We start from the raw sequence: 22,579 nt of genomic DNA, 5'->3' as shown, positions 1-22,579 counted from the left end.
ACCCAAAGCTACCGAATTCCATAAGTTCACAACTAATAAGGAGATCTCAAAGATTTAAGCCCAACAAGACATTTCTTTCCTTGCCTGTTGGATACAACTATACCTCTAGTGCATTTTACATATTTCATAATCCTTCCTGCATTTCAAAGGCATGCATTTGTAGTGGATAATTTAAACCACAAGTCCAATATCTATCCTCTCTAATCAGGCTTCACAAGTCCGGGAAGAATTCAGTGTTATCCATCTGCATGACAGCAGATCCTCCCACAGAAGTACAGATAAAGTTTCAGTCCAGTAGATGCTTCTGTGTACAATTGGGGATTTCCAAAAACTTGCAGCAGATTGAATTGAACAGAGTAGCGCTAATATTAAGACAGGCTCAGAGTGGATAAAAAGCTTTTCAGATGAACATCCAGTGGACCAACAGGTGTACACAGATCGAAACAAAATGTAGGTGCAAGTTTCTAATACTGTCAGTTCATCATGTGTTGGCAGTCAGAGCTGATACCCCTAAAAGAAGGGAATAAATAAATGAAATAAATACAAACATAACTTTACAATTCATGTAAATACATACAGTTTCATAATCATTTAAACAAAACTTACATGTAAAAGTATGCTGATGTCATCGTCTCTCTGTAACAAGCATCCTTTATGAACCTTCTCTAAACTTCTCAGGTGTACGGTGGTCCATCATCCCCCTCAGATGAGGGCAGAAGAGGCAACAGTAAAATGCCAAGCATGTGGCGTGTAAAAGTGCGTATGTTAGCACACACAAACACACACATGTATACTTGTGTATGTAAACGTGTTAATATAACAGGGGAAAGAGGTGCAGCGGTTTGTGGCGGTCAATCGTGGCCATCTGCAGGAAAAGTGTGTCATTTGTGACTGGGGCTAACCACAGTTGGGGTTGGAGGGTAAACTAGCGCCACGTTGACCCGCTCCAAGCCGTTCTTGGGGCAGATGATCTCCGTCAATCCCTCAGGTCGAGGCTGGCTTAACAGCTCACCTGCAACACAGAAAGAGAAAAAAAAAGTTTTGTTGAACTCATACTGGTTTTGAGCAGGACAACGGCAACGTAAACATTTTACAGAAAATATTTTTCTGTATTAAAGGGATAGTTTAGCCAAAAATATATACTTATTAAAAACATGTATATGACTCTGTATTCTGTGTAACACGAAAGATATTTTGTCAAATGTCTCAGTGGTTTTGTGTTCATTCAATTTTCAAAAGTCAATGGGGCCAATATTGTTTTCATATTTTGGGTCAACTCTTTCTCTTTACATTTCCAATCTGACTGACCTGATACCTCTTTTTGTCATTATTGTAGCATGTATATATGGATTGATAGCATACAACCAATACTGCAGCACTTTTTAAATTTGCGCCATCAAATCACCACAAGGTGGCACTGTCTCACAAACTCTTTTCAGTCTACCAAATGACTAATGGGGTGGGTCATGGGAATGCAAACCACTACAGAACCTTTTATGAATGCAGTTTCCACCAGTAAGTCACATGTTTACTTGATAAAATCAACTTTATTCATAAATTAAAAAACGTGATATAAAATGAAGAGAAACCCTCTGTAAAGTCTAGTAACTGACGCCCTGTATTTCATCCCACAAAAAAAACTTTATTACTAAAGATTAAAATAATAAAAAATATTACAAGTCCTTAAGGAATACTTGATTATGATTGGCCACTTGAGGCAAGCAGCAGTCAAATATTTCTGAATAATGACCCATTCTCCATAGCAACGCTCTATAACTGACCACTCACTCACTTGAGCCAAAAATAACAGTGAGGAAGCTGAAAGACTCTTAATTGATGTCTACAACAAAACAAATAAGTTGAGTTCAGACTAAGCAGCTCAAACTGATGGGAGAGTCATCTATAAATAGAGTCTTGTAATGAAGGATTCCTGTGATCCAGTCGGCAAGTCAGAAAGTAAATGGGCACACTTTGAGTACTTAAGTGGGATCAGCCCCGACTGCAGTAAGACAAAGCATTACATCATGTGTCAGTGCCAGAGATTATTGAACGCAGGGGCAGTCAGACTATCGGTTGTGTCTGAACAACAGAGATCCATCTGTACACTGCTGAATCTCAACCAAACCATCCATGATGTGACAATGAATTAGCTTTGAACCAAGAATCAATTTGTGTGCGTTTTTGTGTGTGTGTGCGTGTGGTCCCCATTGTCTTATATTGTATGGACACAAAACCGATTTTCTGTTACCAACATTTTTCAAAATATCTTCTTTTGTGTTCTTCAGAAGAAAGAAAGTCATACAGGTTTGAAATGACAAGAGGGCGCGGAAACAATGACAGAATTTCCAGATGAAGGTGAACTATCCCTTTAACAAAAGACAAACATATGCTTCCCTACATAAACTCCCTATTCCTTCTGAGCTGCAATTATACAACTCCCCCATCAGCGGGTAAGCCTTCTGCACAGCGTGCAAATAAAGTCATAAAACTGTTAATGATGCAATTTCCTGACAAATGATACAGAGAGTTCATTTTAAACATTAAACTTTAGATTAAGCAAATTTGGAAACTTCCTGTGGAAACTTAATCAAATCACAAATCGAGGCCTGGTTGCATAAAATAACACTCCGGGAAAACAAGGACTTGTTTGAAGGCAGTAGGTCGTATGCCCTGCGGTGCCCTCAGCACAATGTTCTGACTGGTACATCACTTATGCTCCATTAGTTCTATTGATTCCTGCTCTCCTCCATTCTATATAAAGGAGGCATTCCTCTACACTAAACCAGGCCAGTCGGCTGAAAGATAAAGGCCAAAGCAAGGCCAGCCAACCGACAGATGCCACAGCAACCCGAGTTGTTTGATATGAGCAAACAGTTGTCATCAGTTAGCATACGGTGATTGTGAAAGCTCTCATCACTGATTCGACATGCATTCATAGCACACAGCGATTATGAAATCATCCTCAGCGGTCTTTTTATGGAAATAAAAGGGGAGGGTGTATGCTGATTCACGCTTTTCCTCTAGTCTGGGTCACAATGCTGTGAATATGCGGTGAATGTACGGCTGAATTAAGCTCTGACATCAAGGCTAAAGAATCTGCCGGTTTCTATCTTAACTTCTACCTTAAATAACATTCCAGGTGCATTCTTGTGCTCGGACCTGTTTGTTCCTCTGCCAGGCTCTCTATTTTTATTTCAACTTACGTTTTGTTCTCACTGTCTGAGGTACGCTGTTAGGTCCTTAAAAGGAAAAAAATCTTTCTTGGGCTCCCTAACAAAGTGACTTAAGTTCTTCTTCCTGATGGAAGGAAATAATGAGCGATGTAAACAGCTTAGGTATATCATTGGGATGTATTATTACACTGCAGGGGGGTAAAAAAGCCGCCACCTTGCCCCCAACAATCCATTAGAATCCAGAGCTTTGACGCTTTCTAAACACGGTTAACAGGTCAGGTATCAGGTTAGCTATTTAAAGCCAGAGAGCCGATAATGTAAACCTGAGGGAATTTTAAACAGTAACTAAGACAATGTTGGCGTCGGGGGTGTTGCTAGACCTCTTTTGCTGGGGCACGTGCCCCAGTATAACTCTGCTGTGCCCCAGTAAAAATTTCAAGTTTTTCATTATTGTTTATTTGTCATCGTAATCATTAACATTGATAATAGTGGCAAAAAAACGGATCTAAATGCAACGTAGTAACCTAATTCACGCAGTCACGCATTTTAACCGGTCCGAAAACACAAACTCATGCCGTTATCTTGACAAATTCGGTCCCCGTGTGAATTGTGTCTGCTTAGGACCCAATTTAGTAGGTAGTTGTAATGCCTGATCACAAAGTTGTTATCTCGATATGTTGTTGTATGGCTAACCAAATCTGCGTAAGCTTCTAGCGAGCTAAATACGCTGGGTAAAATAAAAACATTAAAATGACATGTTAAAATTTAAGTTTACGAAACATATGAGGATATAAGCTTGATGTAACATACACGCCAGTATTTCTGGGTCAACATCTGCTTAACAAACAAAAAACATCACTTTTGATATTTTAAAATTACCATGGTTTTATTGTAGTAAATAAGTAAAATAGTAAGAACGAGATTTGTTTGATTTCACATCCCATAGCCTCGATTATGTACTATTATATGAAGCATTCAGGGAAAAAAACAATAACGGTCATTTTAACAAAGTACAGTACTAGCGACATAAATCGTGATGTAATTTTGTAAGAATTGCAATCAGGCGCTAAAAAGAGTACCCATTAGAAGTTCTTTTAGGCAACAGAATCACGCAGGGTCCTAAACGGGAGCAATTTCGAGAGAGGACTCGATTTGTCATGACAGCATACTTTCGCGCAGAAATCAATGGCTGCGTCCGAAATCGCATACTGTGACAGTACATATTGAATTTGAATAAGTACCTACCTATCGGCCGTTAAAGGGGTACGTTCTATATAGTATGAGTGGGAGTAGTATGAATATATTTCGGACATACTGCGTCCGCCATGTTTTATGGTCATGTGACCCGTATGCTCTTTGACCTATGAGGTATTAACAACATCCTATACGTGAGCGTTGATAAAAACATAATTTAGTCATGAGAAATTCATTTATTGGCACTTACATTAGAAACGGAAGTCCGCATTGAAGTTTTCAGCTATATTTATTTGATTTACTTTTGAAATTTGACCGTTGCTCAGCTCCCGTGGCATCATGGGATAGAAAGTGTCCATCCGATTCACACTCACGAATCTCGGCGGAAGTAGTAGACAATCCGGGTATTTCTCGCCTACTGTTTTTTGCATACTGAGGTTTCGGACATACTATTCATGACTCATACTCATTTTCGCCTACTATATAGTATGCAAGTAGGAGATTTCGGACGCAGCCAATGTCTGTGCGTTTCCTTGCAACAACTGTAGCACGCAGGCGCGCAAGGGTGACGACACGCAACGCATGAAAACATGACGAAACTAAAAAACAAGTTGATGTATGAGTTTGTTGTATGTTCAAAAAAAAAAAACATGACGAGTTTGAGGGAGGTAAGACTTGATAAACATCCCCAGCCAGTCAGGTCTCAGACATTAGAGGGGAATGTCTCAGGAAAACCTTTGTCAAGTCTGTAAAATTGCATTGTTGCTTAGAAACACATACCAACCCTCATCCCATCCCTAAAAGAAAACGTCTTGATTTTATTTATTTTTAAATGCACGTATTGGGCAAGCACATAAAAATAAGTGTATATAGGAGTCTTCTTTCTGCGTTCACGACTGTAAGCTTAAAATAGTGATTTAAAAGTTGGGTATTATGTCAGTTTGACACCATTTGACAATTTTAGATTCAAACAGAGATGACAAAAGCTATGGATTGCAGCTTTAATCAAAAATATGATTATTAAATTGCAAGATTCATTTAAGAGGAATCTCTCCACTGTAATGCTCTCTTTCAACACATATCAAGTATAAACACATTCATATTCTCTTACAAGAACAAACTAAAACACAGTCACCCAACACCTTGTGAAAGCTTTTCAATAACAGAAAGAAGAGCTAATCCTGTTACACATAATTCACACAGAAGTAAACCTGTTCCATGCCTCGGAGGCTGGGAGGACAAAGACTTGAATCTACAGAATTACTTGACTACACAAAATAGCTTCAAACTCCGAGTCTATAAACACACTTGAAGTCAAGCCTGCATTAGAGACAAAGCTCAATACAAGCACACAGCTGTAAAACATCCTGAACGCTTTGGGACAGGAAGCAACACAGAGTATGAAACAATGAGGCCGATCTCCATAACAAAACACACTGTTGCTACGCTCACACATGCCATGTCTGGCTTTGACTTCGCTCCCACAATCTGCTGCTTGTCTTTGTATTTCATTGCTACATTCCTTGTCTTGGTTTTCTAAACACTGATAAAAAATGGATTCAGAAAAGTGAGATTTCAAAGACTCTTTGACCTGAATAGCTAGCTTGTGTGCAATACAAACAGGAACAGGGATTTAGTAGCTAAAATTGGATTCATGTTGATGTAAACAAAATATGTGTAATCTCATTTATGCACCCTATGACCTTTTTGCCTAAGCATTTAGGCCACGTTTACACAATGAAAAACGGAAATGCTTTTCCTTTGCGCTTTTGAAATGTTTCACGTACACATGACAACGTTATCAAAACATCCATCATTTACATGGATCCAGGAAACCGGATAAAACCGCTGTAGTATGCACGCCAGGCCAGTGATGTTGTTGTGTAAAGAAACAGACGTGCCTTGGCACATACACGTACAGTTATAAGCCAAAAGTGCTTTTTAATACCGTTGGTCGTCGTATACGTGTGTTTAAAGTCTGGCGAATGTAAATAGTGTGACAGGGGACAATAGTGTAAATAGTGTGACAGGGGCTGGTCGTATTGGTGCGGAAAATCCACATTTTGCTGGGGAAACGTAACGTTAATACATAGTCGAGCAGCGAGAGCTCGCAGTACGGGAAGTATATTGTTTTGGCTATAATCAGGAGACTGAGCGCGTAATACGCATGCGCGTGACGTCATCACTTTCAGAGAGTTCAGTCTTGTAGTTTACATGAAAACGAAAACGGCGGCGTTTTCAAAAAATTGCGCGTTTTTAAAAGTTTGCATTTCAGTCCCCCGAAACGCCGTTTCCGTCTAAACGAACGGCAAAAATTCATACAACGTTTTCCTTTTCAGCTGAAAACAGCGTCGTAAAAACGGCCTCTTAAAGGAACAGTTCACTCAAAATGAAAATACTGTCATCATTTACTCACCCTCAAGTTGTTCCAAATCTGTATAAATGTATTTGTTCTGATGAAGAAAGAGATAGATATTTTAAATAATGCTTGTAACCAAACAGTTCTTGGCCACCATTGACTGCTTTATAAGAAGATATTTTGAAGCATGTAGGAAGGCAAAACAGTTCTAGGGCACTTTTGACTACCACAATCATTTTTCCTACTACAGTATGGTAGTCAATGGTGGCCATGAACTGTTTGGTTACAAGCATTCTTCCAAACACCATTCTCTGTGTTCATCTGAACAAAGAAATTTATACAGATTTATACAGACAACAACTCGAGGGTTAGTAAATGATGACAGAATTTTTATTTTTTGGGTGGATTTAATGGATTGTGTATCTGTCTTGAACTTTGAAACTTGAAGTTTATAAAGAGTGCCATCAGTAACGTTCCTCACATTAACCACAAAATACACATATAAAAGACAAAATCTTGTCAAGCTCTCAGTCTCATTCCAGATATTTCCAAGCACATTCACATGGTGACTTGCTCTTCAACCCTTTGTTAAGTTTGAAATCTGGGTCAAAGACATCCTGGAATGCTTCATCCTTTTCCTGAGTGTCCAGAGGATGTGGATTCACAAACGTATTGCCCTCCAGAATTGACAGAAATAAAAAGTTTGTCACGCAGTTCCTGCCTGATTTATGCAATCATTCCAGACAAAACAAAACAATTTTGTGACTACTGGTGAACTTTTCGCCCACAAAAGTTGTCCCCCCCTTGCTTGGACAAACTGATAGTCCGACTCTAAACTCACACCACTGGTTAGGCTACTGTTTTGATTTACAACAATTAATGCTTACAGTACTCATACTTTATATATTTACAGTGTCTTTAAAACAGCATATTAAAATTGAATAGCAATTAGACATAACTAGACCTATCACCTTTAAGACACAATTTGTGTGAGGGAAAAACAATGAGCAATAGTTTCATCTATTGGTCACATATGGTCAAATGCATCATTCATATGTCAGTGTTTGAGCTCTGTATAAATTTGCTGGATGATAAAGATCAAACAAGGATACAGTCCGGACATCAGAGCGATGCATGAGCAGCCAGTTAATCTGGGAATAAGATGCAAAGGCCAGCCAGTCGGTCCAAGGATAATCACTACCCAGAGTGATAAAACACAAGGCGTGAAACAGGGTCAACAAAACACATGCACGTACACACGTAGCAGATGCTGCTGATACATACAAATGGAATTAACCCATAGATGTCTTAACTGGACAATCCTTAATATAAAAGTGTATGTAAAGATCATTTAAAAAAATCTTAATCAAAGAAAAGGTTTACTCAAAAATCTAAATTCTTTCATCATTTACTCGCCCTCATGTCATTCCAAACCTGTATGACTTTCTTTCTTTTGCAGAACATGATATTTGAAGATGTTGGTAACCAAACAGCACTGGACCCCATTGACTTCCATTGCATTGGACACAAAACCACTGAGACATTTCTCAAAATATCTTCTTTTGTGTTTCACTGAAGAAGAGACATATACAAGTTTATAATGATATGAAGGTAAATAAATGATGACAGAATTTCAATTTAATGGAAAACTATTCCTTTAACTAATATGAGAAACGCTGAAATTTAAATGCGGTCTAAATCTGAACCAGCAGTGAATTCTTTTCCGTTCACACCCAAACACAATACAATCCAATATAATAGAATACAACAATAAACCCCGGTGTAAACATACGCGGCACACGTGCATTCATTCATCAGCACGTGTCCATAGCTTAACAGCCGTCTGGATTCAGATGTCTCAGTCAGCGCCTGATGAGATTTCCACGCAGCTGTCTGCTCTGCTGAAAGAGCCAAGTGCTCAAGGTTAGAAGTGAATCGCACATGCTCAATGATTTAAGAAATCTATCACTGAACAACCCTGAACACTCAGGTCTGCTCAAGACCACGAAGAATCAAATAAATCTACATATCTGTAAGACACAAGAGTAGCGGTTATTTATTGTAGTCGAATCGCCAAATGTAGGCAATTAGACACAATCTTAAACCATGGGGTGAACCACACTGGTTACACATTACTGACATGTAGAAGGTATAGAGACAGTATTAGGCCGTGTTCACACTTGACTTCTTTTTTGAAGCTGCTAGCGTCTGTTTTACATTATAATCCTATGGAGTAAACAGTGTTTTAAAAAAAAAGTCCTGAGCGCTTTTTTTTAAACGCCAGCGTCTTTTTCTGCAGTTCAGAGCATCTTTTGAGGTTGAAAAAAGTTCAACTTTTCTGAAACAAATCCTAAAAAACAGCTAACCAATGACAGAGACCTGTCGTTTCCATAACAACATGCGGGGAACATGATTGGTCGAGAAGGCTCAAGCTCGAAATATAAAATGGTGGCCGAAACGCCCATTGGAGCGTAGTTTTGTACTAAAGTAAGTTTAATTTTCACTTTCAATAACTTCCGATTGCATTTCTAGCGAGAAATTAGTATTGTAGTTTTAAAATATGTGATTGGTTATTGCAAAAACGCTCTCTGTTTATAATTCAAATAGACTTCTGTTACACTTCCTATGAAAACTGTCTCTCTAAGCTGCCTTCGTGCACAAATGCTATCTTTGAACATTGCCGGTTGCTATATGTTAACCACAACGCTGCAAGCATTTTTTTTTTTACTAAAAAAGCGCCATTGTTAACTTTTTCTTGTCAAAAAAGAAGTCAAGTGTGAACACGGCCTTAGGGACGGGGTGTAGGAATGCTCCTAGAAAAATAAATGGGAGACAATGAGAGTCAAATCAATGTGACTCCGTAAGTTAAATTTAAAGGAAAAGATCTCATATGTTAGAGGTAATAGAAAGCTTTATTGATACATTCTTCAAATGTCTTTGCTTTCTATTATTGCTTTAACTGATAAGATTCATCCAAAATTTCTCATCTGACAGAAATAGGACCCAAGGCTGGCTAACTTCCGAAGTCACCGCATGGGTCATAAAATACTTGAGACAGAAATATAAAAACAGTCGTGAGAAGACTTCGGAACCACTGACATGGAAGATATAAAAAACTGATTCAAATACAGCACCATCAGGCTTCATTTATCACAAACAATGAGGAGAAATAAACAGAGGAAGAGACCATGACTGATCTGTATCTCTCTCTGAATATAACACAGAGCTGAGTGAAGACTGAGGAATTCATAAACATTTCTTCAGCACACATTGTTTATTTCTTGCCTATGTTCTTTTTCTTCTAGGACTCTTTTTCATCTTATTCCAGATATTTTTTAAACATGTTATGCCTTGCTTTATTGTCCGTATTTGTAAAGCACACACAAATACATCACTCAGATCCAACACAATGTCAAATGATATCTTAATCACAACAAGATCGAGACCTAACTTGTCCTCATACGATCTGAAGGAGATGATGCTACGACATGCTATATTTCTTTACTAAATGGAAAAAAGACAAACTTTTCTAACCTGTAGTCTTTTACCCTCATGTCATTGAAAACCTGTATGACCCTTTCTTCATTGGAATAGAAAAAGAAGATATTTGGAGAAATGCCTAAGTGGTTTGTGTTCATACAATGGAAGTCAATGGTGGTAAATGTTGTTTGGTTACCAAAGTTTTTCAAAACATCTTCATTTGCAATCATTTATGATAAATATTTTTATGATAAAGCTTATGACTTATGATAAACTGAAGATTCATTTAGCTTGTGGTTCATCCAGATGGCACTGAGAGTTGGTTGAAATTAAACATAAGCACTGGAAGAAGGCAAAAACCCTCATTACATCTGTTTCACAGAGAAGAGACCTTGTAAAAGGTCAAGCAGCCTGCTGCTCATAATGACACCTTCAAAGCAGCCAATATACAAGCCCATGAGAACCACTTACTGCAGTTAGCATGCAAGACAGCTGGCCCTTCTTCCTCTTTCCAACATCAACAAATGTGTAGAAATGGAGAAGAACCTCACTTTAAAGGTGCTGTGTGTCATTTTATGGCGGATTGATAGAAATGCAATATAATATACATAACTATGTCTTCAGAGGTGTAAAAAGATCTCGCATAATGAAGCGTTATGTTCTTCTTACCTTAGAATGAGCTATTTCTATCTATTCCCCTCGCATGGAATTCGTCTTGTTGTTTCTACAGTAGCCCTAAACGGACAAACTGCTCTACAGAGTGCGTTTCGTAAAAACACTTTCTCCTTCGGCAAAGAAGCGGAAACATGACGACATCTTAGTCATGTGTCAGCCGCCATAGTGCTTCGAAAGGGAGGGGTGGAGTGAGCCGTTGGTTGCTATTTGCAACCAGGAGATGGTGCTAATTTTCATACACTGGACCTTTAACTCGAATTAGTCTTGTTCAGTGTCAAATACTCTTGTTCCGGAGTGTAAGCATGGCTATCAGTTGCATTGTACACGGACAGCAAAAGGGCCACTGTAAGCTTGATCCGTCAACTGCCCAGATTTCGAGACAGATGTTCACATCTGGTGTGTAATGAGATCACGGCGCGCACACGCTTCAGTGCTGTCCACAAAGCTGCAGTCAGTACGGGCGAGCTGAGATCATACACACAGTTGAATTAGCATGGATTTTAGGGATGCAGAAAGCCCCCGGAGAGAAAACCAGAGCTCTCTAAGCTAATATGTTTGATGGTAGCTGATGGAATCTTCAAAACACCCTTCCACAAAGCTTAGTAATGGAAGTGTCGTATTAGGTTTTACCATAAATATTTAATTTCAATAAATATAACTCATGAAGATGTTACAGAAAAAGGCAATTTTATGATGTCATCATCTCTACCATTTTTCCTAGTTTATTGTGCACAACTATATAGTAGACGTACTTTCCCTAAAATGTAAAGACTGTGTGGTAAGGTTATTGTAGTTTACTAAAACTAACACTATTAAAACATTTCTGTTCATTGAAATAACATATCAGCCCAAATCTTATTAACAGAACTTAAACTTAACAAAAATAGAAATGCTGCTTTCCCTGAGCAATAAATTATTATTATTAAAATCTTTTAACTGAAAATAAATAAAAATAAATAAAACAAATACAGTATACAAGACAAATAAATAAAATAATAAATGCAAATAACAAATTTGCTAGAAATTAATTTAAACTAAAGTAAATTCAGTAAAACTAAATCAACGTGAAAACGTAAAAATATAGAATAAAAAATATAGAAAAATAATAAAAATAAAAGCTAATTCAAAATATTATAAAACTACAATAAAACTGATCACAAAACTATAATAGCTTTGTGTCGCTTTTTTGTTCAAATGGTCTGTCATATTCAAGCTCATATTTATATTATATATTTTGTGTGTTGTAACAATGGGAATAGAAGGAGCAGAAGTATTTTAAAAAGTCATCATCAAGTCAATATTTGTAACATTGTCGGGTCAATATTTTAGTATTGCTATGGGTACAGAAATGACACACTTGACCTTAAAGACGTATTGTATTTACAGCTTGGTTGCCAATGTATAGCACTTGTTTGATAAGTCACACACAGTATATGTGAAAACACATTCTTTAAACCAGTATATCTAATACACATTCTAACCAAAGGTCTCAAGAAGCACAGGACTTCTCTTGACTACAAGACAGTCTCGAGAAGATCCCTGGTTTCCCGGAATAACTGCATCTCTCCCTTTGGAGGACGTTTACACTGCATTTACTGCCAAAGGTCAAGACCGTTCTCACTTCTCCCTATAAACAGATCTGTCCACATATAACACGTTACAGCTGGTAGTTCCGCAGTTATGTAACCCTCAAGAAATGAAACGTGCAGCATTAACACCACGTGTGAACGGCAATTAGTGTTCCCCATTCATCCAGTTACGCACAACTGCACAAAACCAACATTAAAGTCACATTAAATGTTCACAGTTCTTTCTCAAAAACAGCATGATCAGTGATAAATGACATTCCTTTACAAAATACACGCTTCTGTTCTTGCACGAATGATTTATGTATCGCAGTCAATGCAATACCTTGTATGATTTAAAGCACATCCTATGAAAAAGTTTCTTTGCTGTGTTATTTAAAGTCTCTGAGCAGATGCAGAGCTACAAAGCAGAAACTGATAGGCCCTGAAAGCGGAGAGAAGATAAATATAAAACTAGGCTAAATAAACCACGTTGAAAAGAAACCTGTAAACACCCGACTAGCACAGGTCACGTACAGAGCTGAAAACAGAACTCTGGTGCACGATGATAGCTCCTATCTATTCCTGCTTATCTACTCTGTGTAAACCAGCAAACCTCCATCACACTTTGTTCAGCATGTGATCTATCTCTGAAAAGACACTGCCACAGTGATACATTTGGCTTGCAAGCACCATGCATACATTATTTCCATAATTTTATCTTGTCTGGGTTGGATTTGGTATATACAGCCATGGACAAATTTTCATTTAATCCGTATTACTAGTAGTTGTATTGTGGCGATTTCAGTCTAGTGTCCGTTGAATTGCAACAAAATCAAATCTCAGGAGTGACAAAGTCATCCAAAAGCAACGTGGAAGACTGACAGCATGACAAGACACTTGAAAACTGTGATATAAATCGAGGTTATCACATAAAAAATAATTTTTGAACTTTCCCTAAATACATGTCGAAATATTACCGTTGTTTTGCTTAAAAGTGAATATGAGCTTGTTTTCTTTGCAGTATTTGAGGTATTTTGACCTGTTTCTCAAGTTTTCATTTTCTGCAAATAAATGCAAATAGAAACAAAAAATGTTGTTTGAAATTTGGGGAGAAATATTGATAGTAGTTCACAGAATAAAACAATGATCGTTTTACCTAAACACATACCTATAAATAGTAAATTCAGAAAAACTGAAAATGGTCTCTGAAATAGATTTATTTTTTACTTTTTTTCCACGGCTATATTTCAGAACAGGGAGGATTTAATTCCTATCAGCGTGATCTATTCTGACATGGATGAATCTGCTGACATGATTCTTGCGATGACATTACATGGGACCGCATGCCACAGCAAACCCTCCAGTCCTGTACTCATGCAGTCCTGCGCCAGTCACATGGATAATTCTGTAGGTTTATAATGTAGACCCTCCAGGGAGTGACATAACAGGATTGACATCACCTCACAGAGATTATTCTGGTGCTTTGAAACACAATGTTTCATCCTGAAGTGTGCAAAACAAACATAAGATACATATATTAAAACCTGGCTTTAAAAAGAAACGTTTTCAGTCTTTTAATTCCACATAAAAGCAACTGAAGCAATAAAACCGTGGTGAGTTACATTTTGGATAACTGGCTACAGGCAATAATGGATAAAATCACAAAAACATGAAATGAGAGCCATATCGCTTTCACTTTCACGTGTGACTGAAAAACCAGACACGTGACCCAATCCAATATTGCAGAACCACCCCCAGGTTTCCTGTTCCACTTTTAAATGTGATAGCCATCTTTCCTGGATGAAAGCTGTGTCCTAAATAAAAGAATAAATAGCTTTATAAAATGGAGGGCACAAAGAATACTCACAATTTGTAAAATCATTATTCAAAATAACGTTAAATAGTATTTTTACATCTTCCATATTGCTGCTGTAAATCTTATATAAACTTTTCTTCAGTGTTGGTAAATAATCGCAGCTGGGAGAGATAAAACTGCCTATGTAATAAGGCCAAAATCATGGTGATCCACTGAGAGTAGATCAAAAAGGAAACCCAAAGAAAGGTTAGACAGGCGCTCCAGTTGACCGTTACTGAGCTATATGGCCAAATCTCAAAATCAGCATCACTTCCCAGAATTCCAACAGCGGAATGTTTTTACAGCCAGAATTTCTGGATGTCCGGTTCAAGAATAGAGGGAAGCAGATTTAATGGCAATGGGCTGAGTGGAACTACTTGCTAACCATTACAGACCACAACAAACACAATTCAACTCAATCACTCATTCACAATTCTGTTTCATAAATTCTGTGTATTTTTGTATCAAATACTGTTTTATATTACACATCACAAGTTTTGAAACAAGTTTCCATAGTGTTTAAAGTTCACCTAAGGTGCAAATCAAGTTCACTTCATTCATTTATGTACTGACAGCTCTGACACTATGGGAGATTTGGGAAAACGTTTAACTTACTTAACATTACGATGTGTGACAAACACTGACTGATGACTGCTGTCTACAGTAGTGTTCCTGTTCTGAAAACGTGTGGTGTTCAGGTGCCTCCAGAAACAGAAATGGAAAACAATGGTCCACTGTTCTCACCAAAGACATGTGATTAGTTAAAGGAACAGTTTTTATATCATTTACTCACTCTTATGATCATTCCAAACCTGTATGACTTTCTTTCTTCAGCAGAACAAAAAACTAAAGATATTTTGAAGAATGTTGGTAACCAAACAACTTTAGCCCCCATTGACTTCCATTGTATGGACACAAAACCACTGAAGCATTGCTCAAAACATCTGATTTTCTGTTTTACCAAATAAAGAGCTATATACAGGTTTATAATTACACAAGAGTGACTACATCACAAAAGAAGACATGTTGAAGAATGTTGGTAACCAAACAATGGCGGTACACATTGACTTGCATTGGTTTTGTGTCCGTACAATAGAAGCGAATGGGTACTGCTGTTGTTCGGTTACCAGTGTTCTTTAAAATATCTCCTTTTGTGTTTTGCAGAAGAAAGTCATTCAGGTTTGAAATGACAAGAGGGTGACTAAATAATGACAGTTATATCTTTGCCAGCCCAGAACTGAAGTTTCCCTTTCACTCACTGGATAATTCTTTCAAATCCATTAAGGGGATTACAGTGGAACATCACTGAGAGGAATCAAACCGACCCTGCACACCCAAACACACAGTGCTCGGAAAAAAAACTACATCACTTAAGTCTTGAAGCAAATGTGGACTAATGTAAATCAAGAACATAGATTGTATGTCGATGCTGCCTTATACCACTTACCACAAAATGGCTAATATCTATCCTAATCGGGTTCCTCTTTAAAACAATCATTGTAGGAAACACAGTTATAAATACATGTCAGATGTAACAATCAAAATATATAAACAGAAATGAGAAAATGTATAGAGAAAACATAATCTCACATGTCTTGTGTATGGCTTGAAGGGACAGTTCACCCAAAAATGTAAATTCTGTCATCATTTACTCAACCTCAGGTTGTTACAAACCTGTAAAAATGTCTTTGTTCTGCTGAACACAAGGGAAGATATTTGGAAGAATGTAAGTAACCAAACAGATCTCATCCCCCATTTTCTGCCATATTAGGGAAAATAAATACTATGGGAGTCAATGGGGGATGAAATCTGTTTGGTTACTGACAATATTCCAAACATCGTCCTTTGTGTCCATCAGAACAAAGACATTTATACAGGTTTGGAACAACCTGAGGATGAGTAAATAATGACAGAACTTTCATTTTTATGTGAACTATCCCTTTAAAAATATGTAGCTATAGTTAAGTAAAAAAACTGGACAACTTTTACTTAAACCACCCTGTATTGAACTGCCATTGGCCCTGAATGTAACTTTAATACAATGTGCTGACAGTGCAGGTGGGCTCTGAACAGCTCTGATGTGCAGTGATTTAACTTGGGGGGGGTTCTCTTTTCTCACACATATCTAACCAAGACCAGGATTTAAAGGTCGAGTGTCATTGGCTCAGTTGCCAAACTGTTACAGTACCTGCTACCTCAATTTAGACCCCCTGGACTCAATGACAGACGGGTTTTTTCCAGACTATCCTTTATAAATATATCTAGAACTATATATTTGATTCCTAGAAACAGCTTTGCATTACTAGAACCTGGTCATTAGTTACCTGTTGAAAAAAAGCTTGTTATATTGAAGCTTGTAATTAAATACTAGCAGATCAACCACTGACCTTCGCTTTACTAAATATGACGGCAAAGTCTAAACTGGATTTGAGAACACGTGTATGTTTAAATCAGCAAGTTTAAATCACCTGCATAACACGTCTACCGACTTTTCTTTCAGACTGTCTGCAATGTTAATTTAAGTGTATTATAATAAGTACTGTACACCAAAACAAGCTCTCACATGCAACTGAAAGGCAACCGTTAACATTTAGTTAATAAATATTACTGCATTTGTATTTTTATATGGTTTGCTAACATCCACATTAATCCAAAAGCAAAGCTCTGCGAGTTTCTCTACAGTGGCCATTACTTTCACATGCAACTACATCAACATGCAAGTAGGCCAAAAATATAATTTCCAAAAAAGGCAGGATTAAAAAAACGTTGTTGTTCTGTCTTCACCTGCTTGTGTCAAAACAAAAAGTAGTTCTGCCACACAGCTTACACATTCAATCTGCAGTCAATAGCTGTTAACATTAATGACTCAACTAATTTGGTCATTAAAAGTAATCAGTGATAAAAAGAAAATGCACTCATTAAGCCATATAAGTCTTTACCAAGAGGCCTCAGGGTTTGAAACGGCCACACGTGAACCTGTGCCTGACCTCGTGACAGGAGATGGTCAAAGAAAACTGAGGCTTTAGGAAACAGGCTTCAAATAATCATACCCTGCCCATCATACAAATATTATTCATACAAATATTACTATTAAAACATTAAAAATTTGTAAATTACTCAACTCTAAAGTATTTATAATGGCACATTTAAAAACCTTGTTTGTTATAAGATTATATATATATATATTATACATATAAAGATGATTTACCTAAATCACCTAAATAATAGTGCAATTTAAAAGAGCAACATGACAATCATGTTTATGTATCACAAGAAAAAAAACATTGCTTCTGCATGAATTAAGATTTTGGTTGCCAGAAAGTCTTCTGACACATAAGCCCAAATTATAAACATATGACTTTTTTCCAGGTGGATAAAAGTAACCGCAAAAATGAAAAGAAAAGTACAAAGAAGCACAGTTAGTTCTGAGAAGATTTAGCACTTTTTGTGCCAGCTGGCTTTATATTTTATTATCTAATGCAATGACATTACATCTTTAACTGTGCCTTAAGTGTCAAAGTACTTTTGGAGTCACATTAGCAATCCAAGATGTGTGAAACCATAAAAAAATGAATCTGTCTAGACTTTATTACATAATTTTAAATAATTGGTGTTTCTTCTATGACAAAAATGAACATGAATAAATGTCTCTTACATAAGCTGTCACCACACCCTCCTGTGCCAGTTTCAACACTGAATATAAAAATAACAAATCACAAAAGACAAATATCACTCCACGAGTTTGCAGGGATATAATTCAACCCCTGCATCCAACACTTTTAGAACCTTTGAAGGTGTGTGGCACCTTCCTAAAGTTTGCCAGCTTCCATTAAAGGGAAAGTTCACCCAAAAATGAAAATTCTGTCTTCATTTGCTCACCCTTAAGTTGTTTCAAACCTGTATTCATTTCTTTGTTCTGTTCAACACAGAGAAAGATATCCGTAAGAATGTTTGTAACCAAACAGTTCTGGGGCACTATTGACTACCATAGTAGTTTTTTCCCTGCCATGATAGTCAGTAGTGCCCCAGAACTGTTTGGTTACAAACATTCATCTAAATATCTTTCTCTGTGTTCAACAGAACAACAAACTTCATACAAGTTTGGAACAACTTGAGGGTGAGAAAACTATGACAAAAATTACATTTTTGGGTGAACTATCCCTTTAAGGAAGGCTTATTGGCACGCATATCAATAAGCTCTCCGTCCTGCGGCATTGACTGCTGTGCTTGCATCCCATGATGATGTGAGGCATAATGTTGCCATAGCAACCCTTGCCCCTGCTGTAACTGTGAAAGCCTGTGTGCTCAGCAGCACGGCAGACAGCTCAAACTAATTTGTGTTTCTAGGTGTGGCTTCAAGCCCAGTGAGACACCCCCTCCTGTCACTGCTAGCCATGTCTCATTCTTTGTTTAGCTGTGATCCAGCCCAAAATGATTTCATTTTATGATTCAGCCTTTTGTGCTTCAGTGTTAACTTGGCAATAAATCCTAACGTACAGTAAGCTCCCATGGTGCAAAGATTACTTGTTGTGTCAATACAGTAATGTTTGCTTTGAGATACAAGGCTGATGGATTTATGACTGCATATCGGTGGCACGCTAAAACTAGGTCTGCTGTCATAAAGTGTAATTGAAACATTTTTGTTTAATATAGAACAAAAGCAAATAATTGTTTATAATAAAAACCAATTTCAATTTATGCTCCCAAAATATAATCCAAGCAAATATACAAGTGGAATATGAAAAAGTTCCCCAACTTCATTTGGCACATTGCAAGAAAGAAGACAAAATCTTGAAAAAAGATGAATAACACACTAACCTGGGAAGGAATGTGGGTTTGGGGATCCTCTCTTCAGGCACTTGGAACACATGACATGCACAGAGTAGTGAAGGCCAGGCCATTCCTGCAGAAGAACATTTAACTCTTCCACCAGGGGAATAATGGCTTGCCAAGCCGTCCAGATATTTGGCAAAGATGCATGGCTGGAAATGGAGAGGGTCTCGCCCTGCAGTCTGCTCCGGGAGGGCCAGTAACTCACTGTCACAGGCACTTTACCCCGGTAAGCAAAGATGTGATGCTTCCAGTCAGATCGCTGCACCACGTGGCTGTTTATTTGCACGCTAAACCGTGCAAAAAGTCCAAGAGGGGTGAGAAAAGGAAACCTGTATTCAATCTGCAGATTCTCGACTGAGAAGACCTGACCAGGGATGGAACTCCCGCCGGTCGAGGACTCGGTATGGGGCTGCTCATTGCTGACCTGACTGGGGAACTTATACAAGACGGTGGCACCATTAAATGGCTTACCACGAGGTTTGTTGACACAGTAGCACACCCCCATTTTTTCCAGAAGTTCCATGATCAGGTGCAGGTCCTGCTGCGTCTGTACCAGGGGTTTAAGCAGGAAGCGGATGACGTTTGACGGCAACACACCGTGCAACAAAAACCCCTCCATGTGACTGTGCATCTGCGTAGCGTTGTGTGGATCTCCATCATCTTCCTCCGTCTCTAGTTTCTCGAGCATCGAAGCGAGGTCCCTTTGGAAAAAGACGTTCAAGATGGCGATAAACCGTGGCAGATTGTGGAAGACATATTCCTTAAGTGTCAAGCTGTCTTCAAAGTACAACAGTTTACCGCTCTCGTGCAGGTAAGACAGAGCACTTTGCAGGCGGTCTTCCGTCAGCCCCGCCTGCAAACCCAACCGGGCCGAATCCCACCAGGAAAGCCATAAATCCTGCGGCTTAAAATGCAGCTCCTCAAGCATCTGCCACGATTTGGGCAGCACCCTGTGAAGGTTGGGAAAAATCTCCCTGTGATCGGCGACGGACATGAGTTTGTCTTTCAAGCGCTGAATGTTCCTCTGTGCCGCCACACAGCTGACGCAAATCACCGGAGACAGGATTTGTAATCGATTGTTCAGCATATATTGCAACTGGGACTTTTTACGTCTTAGGTTTTTATCCGAAACCCCGTAAAAGAGCACATGGGGGTTAGACGTGCGAACGTAGTAGCCCTGCTCGAGAGCTTCGTCGACCTGCATGGCAAGCACGTGTAAGCACTCAGTGTCCAACTTTTCCTGGATTGAAATTTGTCTGTGAATATCCAGGCACTTCTCTTCAATCTCTAACTCTTCACACACGTCGGCGTGAGTTCCCACGATGCACACGACCGCATGTGGCACCTTGGCACCGAGCAGGTGCAAAAAATACCCAACGTGCAAATAAAAGCTCTTTGATGTATATGATTTCAGATTCACAACTAGCACATAGAGAGCTCCAGGAGAGAGGAAAAATGGTTTAATAAGATCATAGTTTTGTTTACCTGACAGATCGTATACGATGAATGCGAGGCTCCGATCAGCATCTGCTACCCAGTTTGTAACATCGACACCTCTACCTCCGATCGCCATCTTGGCATCTGATGGTTTGCTGATAATGCACTGCCTGAGCGTGGTTTTCCCTGCATTGCCGTGACCCATCAAAACAAGTTTAAGTCTGGGTTTTACTGCAGTTTGAGAGTGTGCAAGCTCCTTCTGATAGGCGGCTATGTAGGGGATTCCTTTCATGCACACTTCATATGGAGGCTGAATGAGAGGATTATCTTTCACCTTCCATATGTTCACTTTGGCAAGTTTTCCAAAATTGTCTGGGAGTATGGCAATCTGGTTACCCTGTAAAACCAACTCCTCTAGTTTACCCAGCTCTACAATAGAGTCCGGGAGAAATGTTATTCTATTATTATCCAACCACAAATTAGCAAGATTACACAGCTGACCCACCTCCTCAGGGAGGAACGTCAGTTTGTTCCGGCTTAAATACAACTCCTCCAAACTAGCGATTTTGATAATAACCTGAGAAAAATCTTCGAAGGAGTTTGACGACAGATTGAGCATTTTTAACTTTTGCAATTTTCCAAATGATTGCGGGAGTTTTGTGAGAACATTATTATCGAGCATCAGGCTCTCCAAATTTTGCAGCTCGCAAAACGTTTCTGGGAGGGAGGCAAGATGGGTGCTACTAAGCCACATGATTTTAATAGACTGAAGCATCATGATATTCCCCGGAAGGCCCTCGAGTTTATTCCCAGAGCAGTCGAGCTCCTCCAAGTCACTGAGGGCGAGGATTTCGGATGGGAAACGCTGCAGCTTGTTGTGATCCACATCAAGAGTTCTGAGCTTTCTGAGCTTCGACACGGACCTGGGGAAATCACGTAGGTCATTGAAGCTGACGTCAAGCTCCTCCAGACACTGCAAAGTCCCAATCTGAGATGGCAGGTATTGGATTTTGTTATGACTAATGCACAACTTTCTAAGACCCTTTAAAAGATCGATGTCTTCAGAAAAGTTACCCAGGCAGTTGTGACTGATGTCTAACTCGACTAACTGACTAAGCTGAAATAACGCAGAGGGAACGGTGACAAAATTGTTCCTCCGGAGAATAAGAATGCGAAGCTTCGTCAGGGTCGAGCCCAGCCCCTCTGGGAGCTCCTGCAGGGAGTTATTACCCAGATTGAGAACCTCGATCTCTTTGATATCATCGGGTAATGTGATTTTCTGGCTGTTTTTGGTGCTGAGAGTCAGCTGTCGCAGATTGCTCCGCAGCTTTCTGGAGCGCAGGGCAGCATCCCTCCATAATCTGGCTGTCTTTAGGTTATTCTCCTCAGCCATCGTAACGCAACTGCGCTCTCCTCCTTGTTCTCATTGAGCACAGTGATCAATCACCTTGGTAACATGGTGCTTGCTTTCACTCGCTTCATCGATCCACAGCAATCCACGGGAAAACAATGCCATCATCCGAAAAAATGTAGTTCCTTTCAATCGCTTTAAAAAAAACAGGGCTGGGCTGCGTTGTTTCACGCATCCTCTTCATCTGCGACATCGACCGCAGGATAAACACCACATCAAAAGTCACATCTGCCCAGTTCGTGGGGCTGGCGATTCCGCCAGCGCGTCCTTTGATACCACATGAGAGTAAATATCTAAGACATATTTAAGACATATCCAGCGTGTTAGAATAAAAGAAGGGCAGAGGTGTTTGCTCGAGTCCTTCCCTGTGTGTCTCCGCCTATTCTCTCCGCATGCAGTCTGCGCTGTGTGTTCAGACGAGCAGCGCTGCGTCACAGCCGTAAACCCGCCCCCCACCTCTTGCGACGTTACAACATTTTGTATTAACAATATTCTGTATTCAGAATTATGTAAGAATCTTCCTCTTCTTTTTTATATCACCGTATGTTTAGACGCTGGTCATTTATTTGCACCTCTCCTTTTGTTGAATAATGT

The 22,579-nt window shown here is 39.0% G+C and overlaps 1 protein-coding gene across 2 annotated transcripts; it reads right to left on the bottom strand.

Moving 5' to 3' along the window:
* Nucleotides 1-68: 68 nt before the first annotated feature.
* Nucleotides 69-22,510, bottom strand: mfhas1 (multifunctional ROCO family signaling regulator 1). 2 transcript variants are annotated; one of them, XM_057360037.1, is made up of 3 exons: nucleotides 19,123-22,001; nucleotides 607-1,012; nucleotides 69-510 (listed from the first exon to the last, which is right to left on the bottom strand). In XM_057360037.1, exons 1-2 carry the CDS (start codon nucleotides 21,965-21,967, stop codon nucleotides 882-884), a joined length of 2,976 nt encoding a protein of 991 aa, XP_057216020.1. In that variant the 5' UTR covers nucleotides 21,968-22,001; the 3' UTR covers nucleotides 69-510; nucleotides 607-881. The 2 variants fall into 2 exon arrangements, with proteins under 2 accessions (XP_057216020.1, XP_057216019.1); XM_057360036.1 differs by lacking the exons at nucleotides 69-510; nucleotides 607-1,012 and adding an exon at nucleotides 13,551-13,952 and having other exon boundaries at nucleotides 19,123-22,510.
* Nucleotides 22,511-22,579: the final 69 nt, after the last annotated feature.

This window comes from Triplophysa rosa, linkage group LG19 (assembly GCF_024868665.1).
Source record: "Triplophysa rosa linkage group LG19, Trosa_1v2, whole genome shotgun sequence".
NCBI classification, from domain to species: Eukaryota; Metazoa; Chordata; class Actinopteri; order Cypriniformes; family Nemacheilidae; genus Triplophysa; species Triplophysa rosa.
The sequence above is the reverse complement of the archived record's forward strand: the minus strand, read 5'-3'. Positions and strand labels throughout refer to the sequence as shown.